We start from the raw sequence: 18,237 nt of genomic DNA, 5'->3' as shown, positions 1-18,237 counted from the left end.
ATTCTCATTGAAAGCAAGTCTGAGGGTGTTTTCACATACAGTGAGGGAAAAATGTATTTGATCCCCTGCTGATTTTGCATGTTTGCCCACTGACAAAGAAATGATCAGTCTATAATTTTATTGGTAGGTTTATTTGAACAGTGAGAGACAGAATAACAACAAAAAAATCCAGAAAAACGCATCTCAAAAATGTTATAAATTGATTTGCATTTTAATGAGGGAAATAAGTATTTGACCCCCTCTCAATCAGAAAGATTTCTGGCTCCCAGGTGTCTTTTATACAGGTAATGAGCTGAGATTAGGAGCACACTCTTGAAGGGAGTGCTCCTAATCTCAGTTTGTTACCTGTATAAAAGATACCTGTCCACAGAAGCAATCAATCAGATTCCAAACTCTCCACCATGGCCAAGACCAAAGAGCTCTCCAAGGATATCAGGGACAAGATTGTAGACCTACACAAGTCTGGAATGGGCTACAAGACCCATTGCCAAGCAGCTTGGTGAGAAGGTGACAACAGTTATTCGCAAATGGAAGAAACACAAAAGAACTGTCAATCTCCCTCGGCCTGGGGCTCCATGCAAGATCTCACCTCGTGGAGTTGCAATGATCATGAGATCGGTGAGGAATCAGCCCAGAACTACACAGAAGGATCTTGATCAATGATCTCAAGGCAGCTGGGTCCATAGTCACCAAGAAAACAATTGGTAACACACTACGCCGTGAAGGACTGTAATCCTGCAGCGCCCGCAAGGTCCCCCTGCTATAAGAAAGCACATATACATGTCCGTCTGAAGTTTGCCAATGAACATCTGAATGATTCAGAGGACAACTGGGTGAAAGTGTTGTGGTCAGATGAGACCAAAATGGAGCTCTTTGGCATCAACTCAACTCGCCGTGTTTGGAGGAGGAGCAATGCTGCCTATGACCCCAAGAACACCATCCCCACCATCAAACATGGAGGTGGAAACATTATGCTTTAGGGGTGTTGTTCTGCTAAGGGGACAGGAAAACTTCACCGCATCAAAGGGACGATAGACGGGGCCATGTACCGTCAAATCTTGGGTGAGAACGTCCTTCCCTCAGCCAGGACATTGAAAATGGTTCGTGGATGGGTATTCCAGCATGACAATGACCCCAAACACACGGCCAAGGCAACAAAGGAGTGGCTCGAGAAGAAGCACATTAAGGTCCTGGAGTGGCCTAGCCAGTCTCCAGACCTTAATCCCATAGAAAATCTGTGGAGGGAGCTGAAGGTTCGAGTTGCCAAACGTCGAAACCTTAATGACTTGGAGAAGATCTGCAAAGGGGAGTGGCACAAATCCCTCCTGAGATGTGTGCCAACCTGGTGGCCAACTACAAGAAATGTCTGACCTCTGTGATTGCCAACAAGGGTTTTGCCACCAAGTACTAAGTCATGTTTTGCAGAGGTGTCAAATACTTATTTCCCTCATTAAAATGCAAATCAATTTATAACATTTTTGACATGCGTTTTTCTGGATTTTTGTTGTTGTTATTCTGTCTCTCACTGTTCAAATAAACCTACCATTAAAATTATAGACCGAACATTTCTTTGTCAGTGGGCAAACATACAAAATCAGCAGGGGATCAAATACTTTTTTCCCCCACTGTATAGCCCTCTTTAAAAGAACCGATATCAGTCCTCTTTAAAGTAAACAATAGGGTAAATAAAAGCGAAATAACTTTGTTCTCTTTGCATTCACACTGCCCTTGCCTTTGAATGAGGACTCAGACCTCTTGCTGGTTTATTTCACCTCTGTTGAGGTCTCAGTCCTCTTTGCAATCACATTGCCATGATTCATGAGAACTGAGACCATTTACAGATGTGCATTTTGGGTTTTCAAATCAAATAACGTCTTAAAATGAAGCACATTAATCCACTTTACAAGGGGTGTAAGAGCCTAACTGGCAAACATACGCAGCGCGTGAGCTTCAAGTTTGGGGAAGATCCTTTAGATTTGCACATAGAAAAAGATGGCAGCGCCTGCGAATTAAAAGCAGGGACAGGAACAAGCTAAACACAAGATGTGCCTGCACCAACAAGGTTGAAGAAGGTTTTTGATGAACCAAAACCAAAAACTGTACAGACGTGACGCTGCTAGCAACACTGGCAGTCCAGAATGCATGTTTGCCTCCCTAGTATGACACTCACAACTTGAATACGCCTTAAGAGGAATATTTGTCTCACTTAGAACGCACAACAACAAGCCGACTAGGTAAATTGATCAACTATTCTACTATGGGGTTGTCTGGTTTTTCTAGTCATTAATAGTTTTGCTTGCAGAGGAAAAGTACATGTGGACTTTTCTAGCAGCTTAAAAGCACACCTGGCAGAAATATTGTTTTGGGCGTGGTGGAAATAACTGCAACGGAGACACTGTTGTGTACCCACATGTTATTCCTAACAATGGAGTCATTATATTCAGCTATATAAAATGATGTCCAGTAGCTGGTGTACAGCAGGATGAATTAACTTGTTAGATCACAGCCACATTATGTCCATACTCCATCTGTTATTTAATAACCTGGGGTTAACTCCCTCATATCAAGCAAATACATATCAGGCACTTTATGAAAAGGTGAAGAAAAACAATTATCTACTGGTGGACTATGGTGTTACTTAGCTAGAGGTAGGCTGGACAATAGAACGAGTCAGAATTCACCCAAGGTTGAAAAATAGCAAAAGAACGTTGGCTAGCTGGAACACTAGCGCAAGCCTATAGCATATGAATGGAGTCAAATGTTCACAGAGCCTGTGTCACGAATTCCGCCGAAGTCAGTCCCTCTCCTTGTTCGGGCGGTGTTCGGCGGTCGACGTCACCGACCTTCTAGCCATCGCGGATCCATTTTTCATTTTCCATTGTTATTGTCTTGTCTTCCATCACACCTGGTTCCACAATCCCATCAATTACATGTTGTGTATTTATCCCTCTGTTTCCCCTCATGTCCTTGTCGGTGATTGTTTGTTGTATGTATTGGTGCAAGTTATGTTCTGGTGTGCGACGGGATTTGCACCCTCTTATTTTATTTGGTATATTTTGGTTTTCTGAGTTTTTGTATATTCATCAAACTGCTCCGTTTATACCGAGTTCACTCTCCTGCGCCTGACTTCCCTGCCACCAGCACGCACCCTTTAAAGCCTGTTTTGACTGGAGTGAAGCTTAGAATTCCATTTAGCCTAAATGGCACCAAAAATGTATCCCTTTTTATTTTACCACTACATTCTGTTCTTAGGACGAAACTGAAAAATAACAACTTATGTAGAAAGTCAATATCAGCACCTCGATGGTGCCAAGTGTGCTTATGTCTGCATAACGAGGAAGTAGGAATGGCAACTTCTGACCATTTCTGGTCTAGCGTTTGATGACAACGTAATACACTGCCCAGGCTTACATAATTAGAAAGAGGAGATTCTTATGATTTAAAATGGTGTCCGACTCGAAAAAATCGAAATGTACACATTGTGAGATATTTGACGATTTATACCAGCATGCCTCGCCATAGGAAAACAATGGGTGGAGCTCAGTGTTCTAAGGGCAAAAGGTAATTTATGGCTAGTGTTTGATGAGAATGGAATACACTGCCCAGACTTACATAATTAGAAAGAGGAGATTCTCATGATTTAAAATGGTGTCCAATTTAAAACAAAATCTAAATATACACATTGCGAGATATTTGCCGAAATAGACAGACATACCTATATTTCCTTAAAGGGAACAACGGGACGACCTCAGGAGTAATTTTTTGTTGTTTATATTTTATCTACAAACAACGTGTGCAGGTCTCATTGCCAATAATAGCAAAGCAGGCATTGTGACGTAGAACAATAAGCTGGGAATAGAACGTTCGGAAGGCGAGTTGGTGCCACAGTGCTCAATAAAACTAATAGGAGCTGGCAGGGTGAAAAATGCCCTAAAATAAGGCCCCCTTTTTCGTGATTACTTCAAAACTACAGCAAGTAGCTGGGACATATGGTAATATTATGAAACTGTGCTCCACGGTGGATGCAATGAACTAGTTTTTATCAGAAAAAAAGCATTGTTAAAAATGTGAGGTGTCCAGCCTACCTGAGGCGCGACTGTCCGCTTTTCGTCTTACAGACAAACCTTGCTTGCTAACAAGCAATTAGATTGCTAGCTTACTTTAGCAAGTACATTCCACTCACCTCAAGGTATAGTATAGCTAATTAATGTATGCTTATGTATGAAGTTAAAGCTGGGTTTCCCATGTCGCTCGGTGCTTACTGTTCAAGCTGGCTAGCAAGCTAAACAGACAACTCAGAAGCACATCTGTTAAATGTCATGCACCCAAGAAGACTCAACCAATCACACGATACAACACTGGATTGGCCAACGGTCATGGCTAGAAGGGATACAGCTTGTCAAATGAACGTCTTAAGGTTCCTTTTTTCATTTTAGCTCACTCTAACCCTAACCCTTTACCTAACAATAACCTAATTATCCTAACCTGCAACATTAATTATCCTTACCTGCTGCATAGGTTCTCCTAACCTGCTACGAAAAGTCTAATCTAACAAAAGCAGTATGCTATCTAGTCCACACCCTGGCCATGTGCAAGCATTTGTTAGTTCGTCCAACACTGCAGTGAAAATGACTAATGTAAGTTTTCTAGACACACACCTGCCTCTAAGCCCGCCCCCCACCAACCTGAAATCCAATCGAGAAAAAAGAGACTCAAAGGTGCCAAGACTTGAGAGAGAGCAACTTGAGAAACTAAGAGTGAAAAGTAGACAAATCCTATGGCGAGGCATGCTGGTATAAATTTGATGCTTTCACATTTATTTTCTTACACATTTGAACCATGTTTCTTGGCTTGCAGTTGTATATTTTTTCATTTAGACTTTTTTATGTTCTGCTCACGGGGCAAGCTCTTCTATCTCGAAGTTTCGTCGCGGAACACATCCTCTGCGCTCTCGACTGTGTGTTCGCTTCACCTTGCTCGACAGCGGTATCATGCGCGCAATGGACTTTAATGGCTGATTTGACGCGATACGTCCCCAGAACACATATTCCCCATGGAGGCATCGGTTCGATCCCCATTCCACCACTCACTTTCTCTGCTATTTCTCTCATCTTCCCCCCCCATCTACATTTCTAAAATATGTGTGTCATTGGTATTTGTAGGCCAGTTTGAGTGGAACAGCAAACAGCAGCAGATTGGGAAGAGACAGCTGTTCAGGTACTCCCCTGTCTGTCTCCAGCTCTCTCTTACGCCCCAAAGAGTCAACTAGGGAGCAGGAAGATAGACAACAGCATCTGCCACAGACACAGACTCCCAGACTCATAAGGACAGACAGAGACAGAGGCACAGACACAGACACAAAACAAAGTAGCACAGAAAGGTAATAGATTTTAAGTGATGATCCAGTGTCAGTAATGCCCTTTATAACGCCAACCTTTCACATGGACAGAGTTAATTAGGAGTGCAGAAGTTGATGACAGCATCCCAAATGGCACCTTATTCCCTATATAGTGAGCCCATAGGGCTCTGGTAAAATGTAGTGCACTAAATAGGGAATAGGCAGACATTTGGGATGCATAATATCTTATGTGAGGCTACTCTTTGTAGTAAGATGGGTTATTAGAGGATAACGCATGATGGCAGTGTGTGTATGTGACATGACCCCACACACACACACACATTCACATTCACATTCCTTCACACTCTTCACATACGTTGCGGCTACTCTCTGTTTATTACCTCTGCATAGTCACTATACCCCTAGCTACATGTACATATTACCTCAATTACCTCGACTAACCCGTACCCCTACACATTGACTCGAAACGGGTACCCCCTGTACATAGCCTCATTATTGTTGTTTTACTGCGTTACTATTTATCCTTCAGTTTATTAAACACATTTTTCAAACACATTGGTTAAGGGCGCGTAAGAAAGCATTTCACGGTAAGGTCTACTCTTGTTGTATTCGGCACATGTGACAAATCAAATTTGACTTGGTGTCTATTTCTGACTGTCATCAACACACAGGGTTCTGCCAGCTTTCAGCACTGTATACTCAGTCACATCAAACACCATTTAATATATACACAATGCACACGCATGTACAGACATTCCTAAAACACACAAACATGCACACACACACGCACGGGATTGTTTCGAGGCACAGATCTGGGGAAGGGTACTAATACATTTCTGCTGCATTGAATGTCCCCAAGAACACAGTGGCCTACATGATTCTTGAATGGAAGAAGTTTGGAACCAACAAGACTCTTCCTAGAGTTGGCCGCCTGGGAAAACTGAGCATGTTTTTCAGCGGCGGGGACTAGGAGACTAGTTAGGATCGAAGGAAATATGAACGGAGCAAAGTACAGAGAAATTCTTGATGAAAACCTACTCCAGAGCGGTCAGGACCTCAGACTGGGACAAAGGTTCACCTTCCAACAGGACAACGACCATAAGCATACAGCCAAGACAACGTAGGAGTGGCTTTGGGACAAGTCTCTGAATGTCCTTGAGGGGCCCAGCCAGAGCCCAGACTTGAACCTGATCGAACATCTCTGGAGAGACCTGAAATTAGCTGTGCAGTGATGCTCCTCATCCAACCTGACAGAGCTTGAGAGGATCTGCAGAGAACAATGGGAGAAACTCCCCAAATACAGGTTTGCCAAGTTTGTAGCATCATACCGAAGAAGACTCTGTAATCGCTGCCAAAGGTGCTTCAACAAATTACTGAGTAAAGGGTCTGAATACATATGTAAATGTGATATTTCCGTTTTTATTTTTAATACATTTTGCAAACATTTCTAAAAACCATTTTTTTGCTTTGATATTATGGGGTATTGTGTGTAGACTGATGACGAAAACAAACTATTTAATCAGTTTTAGAATAAGGATGTAATGTAACAAAATGTGGAAAGAGTTAAGGGACTTGGATGAACAAACTGTACCGCTAGGAAGCAGAGGCAGAGAAACAAAATACAAGGAGTTCTGAACAGCCACGGTTAAAGAAAGGGGGCTTTTTGAAAGGCTTTACGTTCACTAACTAAACAGTCTCTGTAACCGGAGGACCAGGCATGTCCCTGGTGTTTATTTTCCTAACTTCACACCAGCCATTAATAAACTGACGCGGCTTTCCACCTTTGGCTAGCAACGTTGAGATGCAAATCCAGACAAGATGCCCAAACAATCCACTACCCGCAAAATGACCTCCGTTGCACACGCTACATAAGAGCCAGAGTCGCGACACTCTCACGCAACAAACTGGCTTCCAGGAAAAGTTCTAAGGAAACAAAATCGGAAGCCTAACATTACGCCCTTTGGAATTTGGTCTAAAAACAAAACTCTCCAAGATTCCAGAACTCTCCTCCATTGTTCAGAGAGGAGAGTGAGAAAGAACAAGATAATTATTGCTGAATCTGTACAGCATACAGATTCAAGAAAATGTAGGCTAAGTATGTTTGCAGTACGTGTCTGTGTTGGGAATACTTTAAAGGACTTACCACGTCGGACTCCTCACTGCCAGAGAGATACATATCTGTCCTAACCGGCTCTGCTGTTTCTCTGCTCTCCTCTGCCCAGCTCGGGAAGAAAAACTCATCAACTGCTGCCCATCTCCTCCCAGTACCGGCACAGACAGACAAACTCTTACTTACTACTCCTTGTCTCCTTTCAGTAAAACCCACTGAAACTACATAGAGGAGAGGCCTCTTGCTCTTCCTCTTTCAAACTGCAGTCAAGTGAACCACAGAGATTTGGGAGTTCAGCCCTTGTATGACCCAGTCCTGTCCTGTCTTTCTGGGAGAACACTCCTTCGGTGCTCTGTGACCGTTCTCCAGTCCCCGAAAACAAGCCCCCCGCCCCCTGAACCCCTCCCACACACACACACACACACACACACACACACACACACACACACACACACACACACACACACACACACACACACACACACACACACACACACACACACACACACACACACACAGCTAGGAAGTAAGAACTCTGGCCAACAAGGCAGGCCTGAAAATTCCAGAATGCAACAAAAGCAGCTGCAATAGCTTTTAATGTGTGTGTGTGTGTGTGTGTGTGTGTGTGTGTGTGTGTGTGTGTGTGTGTGTGTGTGTGTGTGTGTGTGTGTGTGTGTGTGTGTGTGTGTGTGTGTGTGTGTGTGTGTGTGTGTGTGTGGGAGGGGTTCAGGGGGCGGGGGGCTTACACTTTTAGGAGAGGAAGGGTAAAGACTTAACCTAATGTACGTAGAGGCCCAACACATGTTCCTGAAACCAAACTTCAGGAAATAATTATCTTTACTATGTTGAAAATATGCCATTTACCAGAGGCTTGATCAATTTAGAAATAGACACAAAAAGGGGCGAATGTACTTTGAACATGTTTCAATCATCAAGATAATGAAATGTGTGATGGTTCTCAAAGAATTTGAGGAAATATTTTTATAATATATAGCCTATCTTGCTTTCTTTCATCATAGTTAAAACATAGTTAAAACATAGTTCTAACAACCACCAATTGAGTACAAAATGTTCCTAACATACATGTAGCCTAAACCAGGCAGAGATCCTATTGTTCTATTTAATAATTGTTCTATTTCAGTTTATATTTAATTATCAAATTAAAGCTTATTTGTTTTATAAACAGATTTGCAGATATTAAAGCAGGTGCAGGAAAACATTATGTTTTACATTTGATTTAACAAGTCATAAATTCTTATTTTACAATGACCCCAGCCAAACCCTCCTCTATCCCGGACGATGCTGGGCCAATTGTGCGCTGCCCTATAGGACTCCTGGTCACGGCTGGTTGTGATACAGCCTGGGATCGATCCAAGGTCTGTAGTGACGCCTCTAGCACTGAGATGCAGTGACTTAGAACGCTGTGCAACTCGGGAGCCCCTGAAATAAGTGAAATACTTGTTTCTAGCTCCAGCGATGCAGTAAATGTCTAACATTACAATACTAGTACACAAATACCTATGAAATATTTAGCAAGAATCACAAGAGTGGGTGATATTGTAGTCAGTAAACAATATTGTATTCAGTCAATAGCTGACAGTCAAATTAGGTGATTGGCAGTCAGTGTCCCAGCGAGAAAATCTGTCATGCTAATGATTTTCATTGGTGGCCATGAAGCCTTTAGTTAGTTTTCAGTCTATAGTTTGGGCATTCCTTTGGTATTTTTCCTATTTATGTTTTGTCACCATCTGAACAACTATTAATCTGCTTGGACTGGCCCGATCAAGAGGTCAAGAAGGAGCTGGCCCTGGACCTACGGTAAGGTAGCTGTCTCCTGGGTACATGTACATTCAAAACCTGGTCGCATATGCTTACTTCTCACATGTATGCACAGATCAAATCTGGTTACAGACCGTGTAGCTAGACCTAAAAAAAAGAAAATCTATAAAAGTGTGACACCAGATGAGCAAATCCCATGATACACCACTCCTCCTCAGCCTCCTGGCATGGCCCAGATGTTTGAAAGCCATGGAGAGAACCACGTGTTTGGTGGGTAAATCCTCCGAGATTATGTGACCCCGTTTGGTCTGCTTTAACCCCTCTACAAGGATTCTAATCCAGAGTGGGTGCTGGGCACGTGGATCAGTGTTAGAGACTGTTGCCTTGTCAGGACAGTGATCCATGACCACCACCTAAGCCCCTTTTTGAGCCAGGAAAAACCCTGAGGTACTCTACAGAACACACCTTAAAACCTGGTTATATATCTGGCATAACACTTCCTGTTATACCCGATTTAAGATATTGGATATTGTCTCCAATTGCTGGTGCACACTAACACAAAGGTCTGCTCACATCGACTAGACACTGTTCCCCAGACTTAGGCCCTGTATCGAAAACATCTATCTTAAAACAGTGCCATACCTCAACATATTGCCCTAGTTATCTCATGGTCAAAGGCCCACAAGCAGAACTAATAGTAATCTGGGGTGAGCGAGGGTGAATCTGCTGCTGGAGAGGAGAGCAGGGCCATGGCTAATTAGGCTCCATCTGCCCTCAGGTGGACCAGGATGTGTGTCCCCCAAAATGGCACACTATTCCCTATGTAGTGCACTACTTATGGGCTCTGGTAAAAGTAGTACACTCACTATAAAGACAATAGGGTGCCATTTGGGATGTAGTAAAAGGTCTGTTCACACATAGTGTGAAGACAGTAGATTGGAGGTGTGATCTGGGAGGTGAGTCCTCACTCTTAGCCATATTTGATTTATTTTACCTTTATTTAACTAGGCAAGTCAGTTAAGAACAAATTCTTATTTTCAATGACGGTCTAGGAACAGTGGGTTAACTGCCTTGTTCAGGGGCAGAACGACAGATTTTTAACATGTCAGCTCGGATGATTCGATTTTGCAACCTTCCGGTTACTAGTCCAACGCCCTGACCACTAGGCTACCTAATTCCTGTTGTTGGAGTGAATGACTGCTTTATTCTCATACTCATCTCATGTAACATCTGTAGCGTTACAACACTCCGATAATTTACCCCAAATTCCCAGGTGTTCCAGAAGAATCCCAGTTGGAAGATTCTAGGAAGAATTTCCCTACCCTAAACATCTGAGAGTCTGTAACATGTATCTTATTTGGGATTACATTTGCCTTAGTGCCTTTCATGGGATGGAGAAAGAATTCTGATCATTCTGTACATTCTCTTTTATTATTAGAAAAAAATGTATGTGAGTCATTATTGGGTTTTTATTAGGAGGATGTGGGTGAGCTCTCTGCGATTGACTAACTAGTGGGCTGTGTGTGTGTGTGTTCGTGCGTGCGTGACATATATCAATAATTTGTGTGGGTGGAGCCAAACTTTGAATAGATCAATTGCCCACTCGCTCTGCCAGTGTCGGGTAACAAATGACCTAGTTACCTTTTTGGCTTATTGATTCACACACATACTGATGCAGTGATGTAAACAAGCATTACATGCATACAGCGAGGTCTCTCCACAACAGCTCATGAAAGAAAAAAGCTGACACTTTTATCCAGGTGGGTGCATACATTATAGTATGGGTTGCCCCACACCGCTCATGGTGAATATTTACAAAATATGAACTCTCATGAACAAACTGGCATAACGTGATCCTGTAAAGTACATGTAAAATAGATGGAGACTGGTCCCAGTTAGCCTACATCTGCATCAATACCGAGGCTGTGTCCGAAATGGCAGCCTATTCCCTATACAGTTCATTACTTTTGACCAGGGCATTAGGGTATAGGGAATAGGGTACCATTTGGGACAGATCCTGAGAGAGTAGGTGACTGACTGGGAGGTGTGGTAAGTGGAAAACACACATTCCCACTCAGATTCCGGCTGCTCTCATTGGGTAAAATAATGATGTGGACGGGTGGCAGTGCCCTGTGGCATTCCTCTACATGGCTGCCATTCCATCCAAAAATAAACTACCCCTGTCCGTGTAATTGTATTCATTATTATCTAAAAAGCTAAACTGATCCTAGATCAGAACTCCTACTCTGTGACGATTTGTGAATACGGACCCTGAACATACAAAATCAAATCTATCTTGTTTAACCACCCAAACAAGTTCAAAGAGCTCTAATTGACCAATTGCACAATGATGTAATAAATCATAATGAACTATTTGTTTTCTTCCATTGTAAATCTGTACACTCCCAGTAAATGAGAGTGGGGCTTTTTACAACGTCAACAATACCGATAGTGTCATTCTAATGGGCTAGAAGAGGCCTCTATTAGATTATTGGAGAGTTTGCGCTAATCTCTAGCACTTCTTCCTAGGTGGGTTCATCTTGCCAACACTCTTATTATACAAATTAAATGCTCCAAGATTACACTCTGTGCAATAAAGCTAGCAAGGGACGGAGAGAGAGGGGAGGGACACAGTACAGGCAGGTTGGCCACCAGGCAGATAGTAAGAACTGTGCACTATGCCTATCTGTATCTTGCAATGGAATGCTGTATCTCGCAATATCTTGGCTTGCAATGTCTGCAACTTCAGTAAAGCAGGGCCTATCATCAATGAATAGGCTAGGATATTCTACACGCAACACACAGTTTTTTTTTTTACATAAAGGATCCAAGCTTTGCTTAAAACTTCTTTAGGATAGGGGGCAGTATTTTCACGTATGGATGAAAAGCGTGCCTAAAGTAAACTGCCTGTTTCTCAGGCCCAGAAGCTAGGATATGCATAAAATTGGTGGATTTAGATAGAAACACAAGTTTCTAAAACTGTTAAAATTATGTCTGTGCGTACAACAGAACTGAAATGTCAGGCGAAACCCAGAGGACAAACCAGTCAGTCAAACCAATCAGCTTACCACTATTTTCAATGGCTTGAACTCTAATTATAAGCCCAAGTCCTCCCAAATTGCAGTTCCTAGGACTTCCACTAGATGTCAATCGACTTTAGAAAGAGTTTCAGGCTGGTTTTTAGAAAAATGACCCATAAATTGTAGTTTTTCTAGGTGGCTCCCATTTTGGCTTTAGTGATTCCAAGCGTGTGGAGGAAGGCGCGTTCTTTGTTAATCTCCGGTAAAGACAATAATGATTCTCCGTCTTAAATTTTATCGCTTATTTGCGTATTAGGATACCTACGGAATGATTATAAATGTTGTTTGACTTGTTTGGAAAAGTTTATTAGTAACATTTGGGATTCATTTTGTATGCATTTTGATAGAGGGAAACTGAGTGGATTATTGACTGATGCGCGCCAGATAAACTGAGTTTTTATGGATATAAAAAGGACATTATCGAACAAAAGGACCTTTTGTGATGTTTATGGGACATTTTGGAGTGCCAACAGAAGAAGATCTTCAAAGGTAAGGCATGAATTATATCGTTATTTCTGAGTTTTGTGTCGCGCCTGGTGGGTTGAAATATGATTGTCATGTGTTTGTTTGATGGGGTGCTGTCCTCAGATAATCGCATTTTATGCTTTCGCCGTAAAGCCTTTTTGAAATCTTTAACCCGCGCTGCCATCAAACCAAGGCACGCTGCCTGCTAATTATCTATAGGCTATGTTTAAACTTGTCAATTTCAAATTATATTCTACAGTAACACGGTTTATTTTCTAACAAAAGTTTGAATTGAGGTGTGTTCCGCCTCCTCATTAATTCATATAAGAAGTAGCCCATTTCACTGTTACGGACAATTTATGTTTGAGACTTTACTGAGCTGGAGAAACGTATATCTTTAACACGAGCCCAAGCACTTCCCCAATGTTTCCCCAGATCAAGTATGAATACATTGCGCATCTCTAGGCAGAACAGGCCTTGCATGATATTTTCCCCCTGGCATTGTTGTTTTCCTAACAAATAATAACTGTGTACCTACTTCCTATCAAAGTAAGAGCTTCATTTTCTCTATTTCATGTTGTCATTTCTACTGTAGCATACCGTATGCATGTATGGAGCATAAAGTATTTACTGTTTTATTCACGTTTTCAAGTACTGGTGACAAATCATGCAGGGAGATTCTTGCATAGATAGTAATGGACACATGTGATGTGTGTAAGATACTTTTTTAAAGGTTGTACTGATTATGATGAGCAAATTCTAAGCTATTTGCCATCTATGAGTGGCGCCATGTTTGTGGACTTCATACAATGCCATCTGGTTGTCACGTAAGTGTCTGTCAGACCAAGGATGTTATTACAAAAAAAGAGGTGAAGCGATAGTTCACTCGACTGATTTATGGTGCTTTCAAGACAACAGTGATCTTCAGGTTGGAAAGTCTGAGCTCTAGAAAGAGGCCCGAGTTCCGGAGTTGGAATTCCGAGTTGGATGACCTCTCAAAACTATTTTTCCAAAGTTGTTTTGAATGCGGCATCAGATTGTTACTATGGTATCGCAGGGTTGCTAGCTCAGACCCTCCCTTCCCAGGGGTTATATTTAGCTTATACACTTCTCCTGTATTTGCACCCCATTTATTGATAAATCCCCCATCATAGTAATATTTCCCCCCACGATACCTTCACCCATTTCTACCCCCCATGGACTTGAAAACCCCCCACAAATGAAATGAACTTCCTCCCATAAACCCCCCTAAAATGGTTTCCTCCCTGTTTAGCTTTCACGCTATGGTTAGGATAGGCAGTAGGGCTTGTATTTGGGGTGATGATCTGTGAGGTGATAACATTTTATTTGCTTTGTGATTTGTGCTCCAGTTCTGGTATACACTGTAACAAGTACATCGAAGATTTGTAATATGCTAAAAAGTGGCCAAACTAAGTTCATATTCTTCAGGCAAATGGCGTAGCAATCTTTGACTTTGTTCAATTGCGTCTTACAGTGAGTGGCATTCTGGGATTAAAACCTCTTGGTGTTAGGGGGCAGTATTTTCATTTTTGGAAAAAAAACGTTCCTGTTTTAAACAGGATATTTTGTCAGGAAAAGATGCTAGAATATGCATATAATTGACAGCTTTGGATAGAAAACACTCTAACGTTTCCAAAACTGTAAAGATATTGTCTGTGAGTATAACAGAACTGATGTTGCAGGCGAAAGCCTGAGAAAAATCCAATCCAGAAGTGCCCCAGGTTTTGAAAGTGCTGCGTTCCAATGACTCCCTATTCAGCTGTGAATGTACCATCAACGAGCTTCCGCTTTCTACGTATTCCCCAAGGTGTCTACAGCATTGTGACGTAGTTTTACGCATTTCTGTTGAAGAATAGCCGTAGGCGGCCACATTGCGTAAGTGGTCACATGGTGGCTCTGAGAGAGATTCTCGCATTAAATACAGAGGTAGTCATTACTCCAATCGGTCCTAGTGAAAAACGAATTGTCCCGACGGATATATTATCGAATAGATATTAGAAAAACACCTTGAGGATGGATTCTAAACAACGTTTGCCATGTTTCTGTCAATATTATGGAGCTAATTTGGAATATTTTTCTGCGTTGTGGTGACCGCAATTTCCGGGCGATTTTTCAGCCAAACGTGAAGAACAAACGGAGCTATTTCACCTACAAAAATAATATTTTGGGAAAAAATGAACTTTGGCTGTCTCCCTGGGAGTCTCGTGAGTGAAAACATCCCAAGTTCATCAAAGGTAAATTATTTAATTTGATTGCTTTTCTGATTTCCGTGACAAAGTTGCCTGCTGCTAGCAAGGCATAATGCTATGCTAGGCTATGATAAACTTACACAAATGCTTGTCTAGCATTGGCTGTAAAGCATATTTTGAAAATCTGAGATGACAGGGTGATTAACAAAAGACTAAGCTGTGTTCCAATATATTTCGCTTGTGATTTTCATGAATAGGAATATTTTCTAGGAAGATTGCATTATGCTAATTAGTGTCAGATGATGACAACGGTCCCGTTCACGGGATGGGGTGTCACTACAGGTTAAGGAGTTTTCACTTATCAAACATAAACAAGCATGGCTGCCATCATAACACATTTAGCTGCTGTTAACTGACATCTATCTCTTTTCTAAAATATATTAATTTCTCCTTTGTGCTCACCAGAGATGTGGTACATTGTAAAGAAGTTTAGGTGTCAGGTCGCTAACTTAGGTTTAGTTTTTCTGTCAGCGCAACCTGTAATTTAGACTGGTTTATGGAATGGATTTGACTGTGGATGTGTTCCGTGTGATGCTTGGACGATGAAGTTCATATTTATCTTCTACAATAAAAGGTGAAATTGAGGAATAAAGTTGTGAAGACCTTTATTTCCCATCTGTACAAAACATTAACAACAATGCTGTTGGTTAAGGGCTTGTAAGTAAGCATTTCACTGTAAGGTCTACACCTGTTGTGTTTGGCACATGTGACAAATACAATTTCATTAGATTTAGATTTAGATTTAATTAGATTATTAATTTGATCTGAAAAATATACTTGCGATGGTACGCTGAAGGGACCACTTAACAATGATCACAAATAATATTGACAGTTGCCGCAATGACGTCATGAACATATACTGACCAGCTCATGTCATATACAGAAGCGTGCTACATGGCAGACCAATCCAAACTCGGCATGTCTAGCCCATCCATTATCTCAACCAGGTTCCTAGCTTTTCCCGTGAGTAAACCAACGAAGCTTGTAATTTAACTATTTTATTCGTATTAACAGATGGCATACAAGTTTGTTATTAAGGCACATGAACATTCACATGTTCCAGAAGGCATTTCTGGACAAAAAAAAAGACATTTTGATGAAAGAAAAAGTACATTCAAATGGCTCTCCTGTGAAGTAGTGACACGCGACATACACCTAGATTCATGAAATGAGTCACACACAGTACCAGTCAAAAGTTTGGACACGCCTACTCATTCAAGAGTTTTCTTTATTTTTACTATTTTCTACATTGTCGAATAAAATGAAGACATCAAAACTATGAAAAAACACATATCGCATCATGTGGTAACCAAAAATGTTTTAAACAAATCAAATATATTTTAGATTCTTCAAATCAGCCACCCTTTTCCTTGATGACAGCTTTCCACACTCTTTGCATTCTCTCAACCAGCTTCACCTGGAATGCTTTTCCAACAGTCTTGAAGGAGTTCCCACCACATATGCTGAGCACTTGTTGGCTGCTTTTCCTTCACTCTGCGGTCTAACTCATCCCAAACCATCTCAATTGGGTTGAGATCGGGTGATTGTGGAGACCAGGTCATCTGATGCAGCACTCCATCACTTTCCTTCTTGGTCAAATAGCCCTTACACAGCTTGGAGGTGTGTTGGGTCATTGTCCTTTTGAAAAACAAATGATAGTCCCACTAAGCGCAAATCAATATGGAATGGCGTATTGCTGCAGAATGCTCTGGTAGCCATGCTGGTTAAGTGTGCCTTGAATTCTAAATAAATAACGGACAGTGTCACCAGAAAAGCATCCCCTCACCAATACACCTCCTCCTCCATGCATTATGGTGGGAACCACACATGCGGAGATCATCCGTTCACCTACTGGTTGGAACCAAAAATCTCAAATTTGGTTTCATCAGACCAACGGACAGATTCCCACAGGTTTAATGGCCATTGCTCATGTTTCTTGGCCCAAGCAAGTCTCTTATTCTTATTGGAGTCCTTCAGTAGTGGTTTCTTTGCAACAATTTGACCATGAAGGCCTGATTCACGCAGTCTCCTCTGAACAGTTGATGTTGAGATGTGTCTGTTACTTAAACTCTGCAAAGCATTTATTTGGGCTACAATCTGAGGTGCAGTTAACTCTAGTGAACTTATCCTCTGCAGCAGAGGTAACTCTGGGTCTTCCTTTCCTGTGGCGGTCATCATGAGAGCTAGTTTCATCATAGTGCTTGAAGGTTTTTGCGACTGATCTTGAAGAAACGTTAAAAGTTCTTGAAATGTTCCATATTGACTGACCTTCATGTCTTAAAGTAACGATGGACTGTCATTTCTCTTTGCTTATTTGAGCTGTTCTTGCCATAATATGGACTTACAGGCTGACTACACAGCTCGCGTCGCGTGCGCGAGAGTTGCAAAATAAATTTAGAAATCTATGTTATTCAATTATTGCACCCACAGTGCTCGCGCGCGCCAACGAGCGTCTGCATTGCCAAGGGCTAAAATAGAAATCAGTTCTATTTCTGATGCAGATCGCGCTGCAAGTCCTTTTAACCTGTGTGTCGTGATCGTGTTTGGTGTGGGGGGACAAAATACATTCATCACACTCAACTTGGTAACAAATATCACATGTAGCATGCCAAAGCTCATCATCTGTCCATTCTTACCAAATAGAGCGGGGAAAAGTATAAAATGTCAAATTACATTTACATTACACGTAACATTTTCCAAATCACTTTTGTGTATTGATGCACTGTGCATTCAGCAAGGGCTGTCAAATCAAATCTATTCCCTTTATTAGGCCTTCCCGAAAAAGATCTGTGTTACCTCTCGAACAAACACAATGAAGGGGAGGAGAGGAAGAGAAACACGGAGATCACTCCTCCTGCAAGAACATTTGAACTCAACACGCCTGGCAGACTGTGTAAACCACATGTATTATTCTAGTGAATGTCTCGTCTATACATAAACTGGGTTGGGTCCAATTCCAATTATCCTCAATACAATTCAATGAAATTGGTATTTAAGTTTACATTCGCAATTGACTGAATTTAAATATGGAATAGACCCTAACCAGAGGTCCATACCTAGGTCCATTATGAGGTCTCAGAAATCTCCAACAATCAGAAAGCAAAGCTTACCCTGACAACCAGGTGTTTGGTTCTTGAAGGCTTTGGTTCTACTGGAGGCTTGTCCAGCATCCCA

The 18,237-nt window shown here is 41.7% G+C and overlaps 1 protein-coding gene across 7 annotated transcripts in view; it reads right to left on the bottom strand.

Moving 5' to 3' along the window:
* The window catches only part of LOC109909321 (voltage-dependent L-type calcium channel subunit beta-2), a 135,851-nt gene that overhangs the window by 57,057 nt on the left and 60,557 nt on the right, over window positions 1-18,237 (bottom strand). The window contains exon 1 of one of the 7 annotated variants that reach the window (XM_031796239.1): window positions 7,503-7,784. The exons of the other annotated variants lie outside the window; for them this stretch is intronic. Coding sequence (XP_031652099.1) covers window positions 7,503-7,535 — 33 coding nt within the window. The 5' untranslated portion in view covers window positions 7,536-7,784. Of the gene's footprint in view, window positions 1-7,502; window positions 7,785-18,237 lie in introns of those variants that run through there. 7 annotated transcript variants of the gene reach the window in all.

This window comes from Oncorhynchus kisutch, linkage group LG18, assembly GCF_002021735.2.
Source record: "Oncorhynchus kisutch isolate 150728-3 linkage group LG18, Okis_V2, whole genome shotgun sequence".
NCBI lineage: Eukaryota > Metazoa > Chordata > Actinopteri > Salmoniformes > Salmonidae > Oncorhynchus > Oncorhynchus kisutch.
This window is presented reverse-complemented; position numbering and strand designations above follow the sequence as displayed.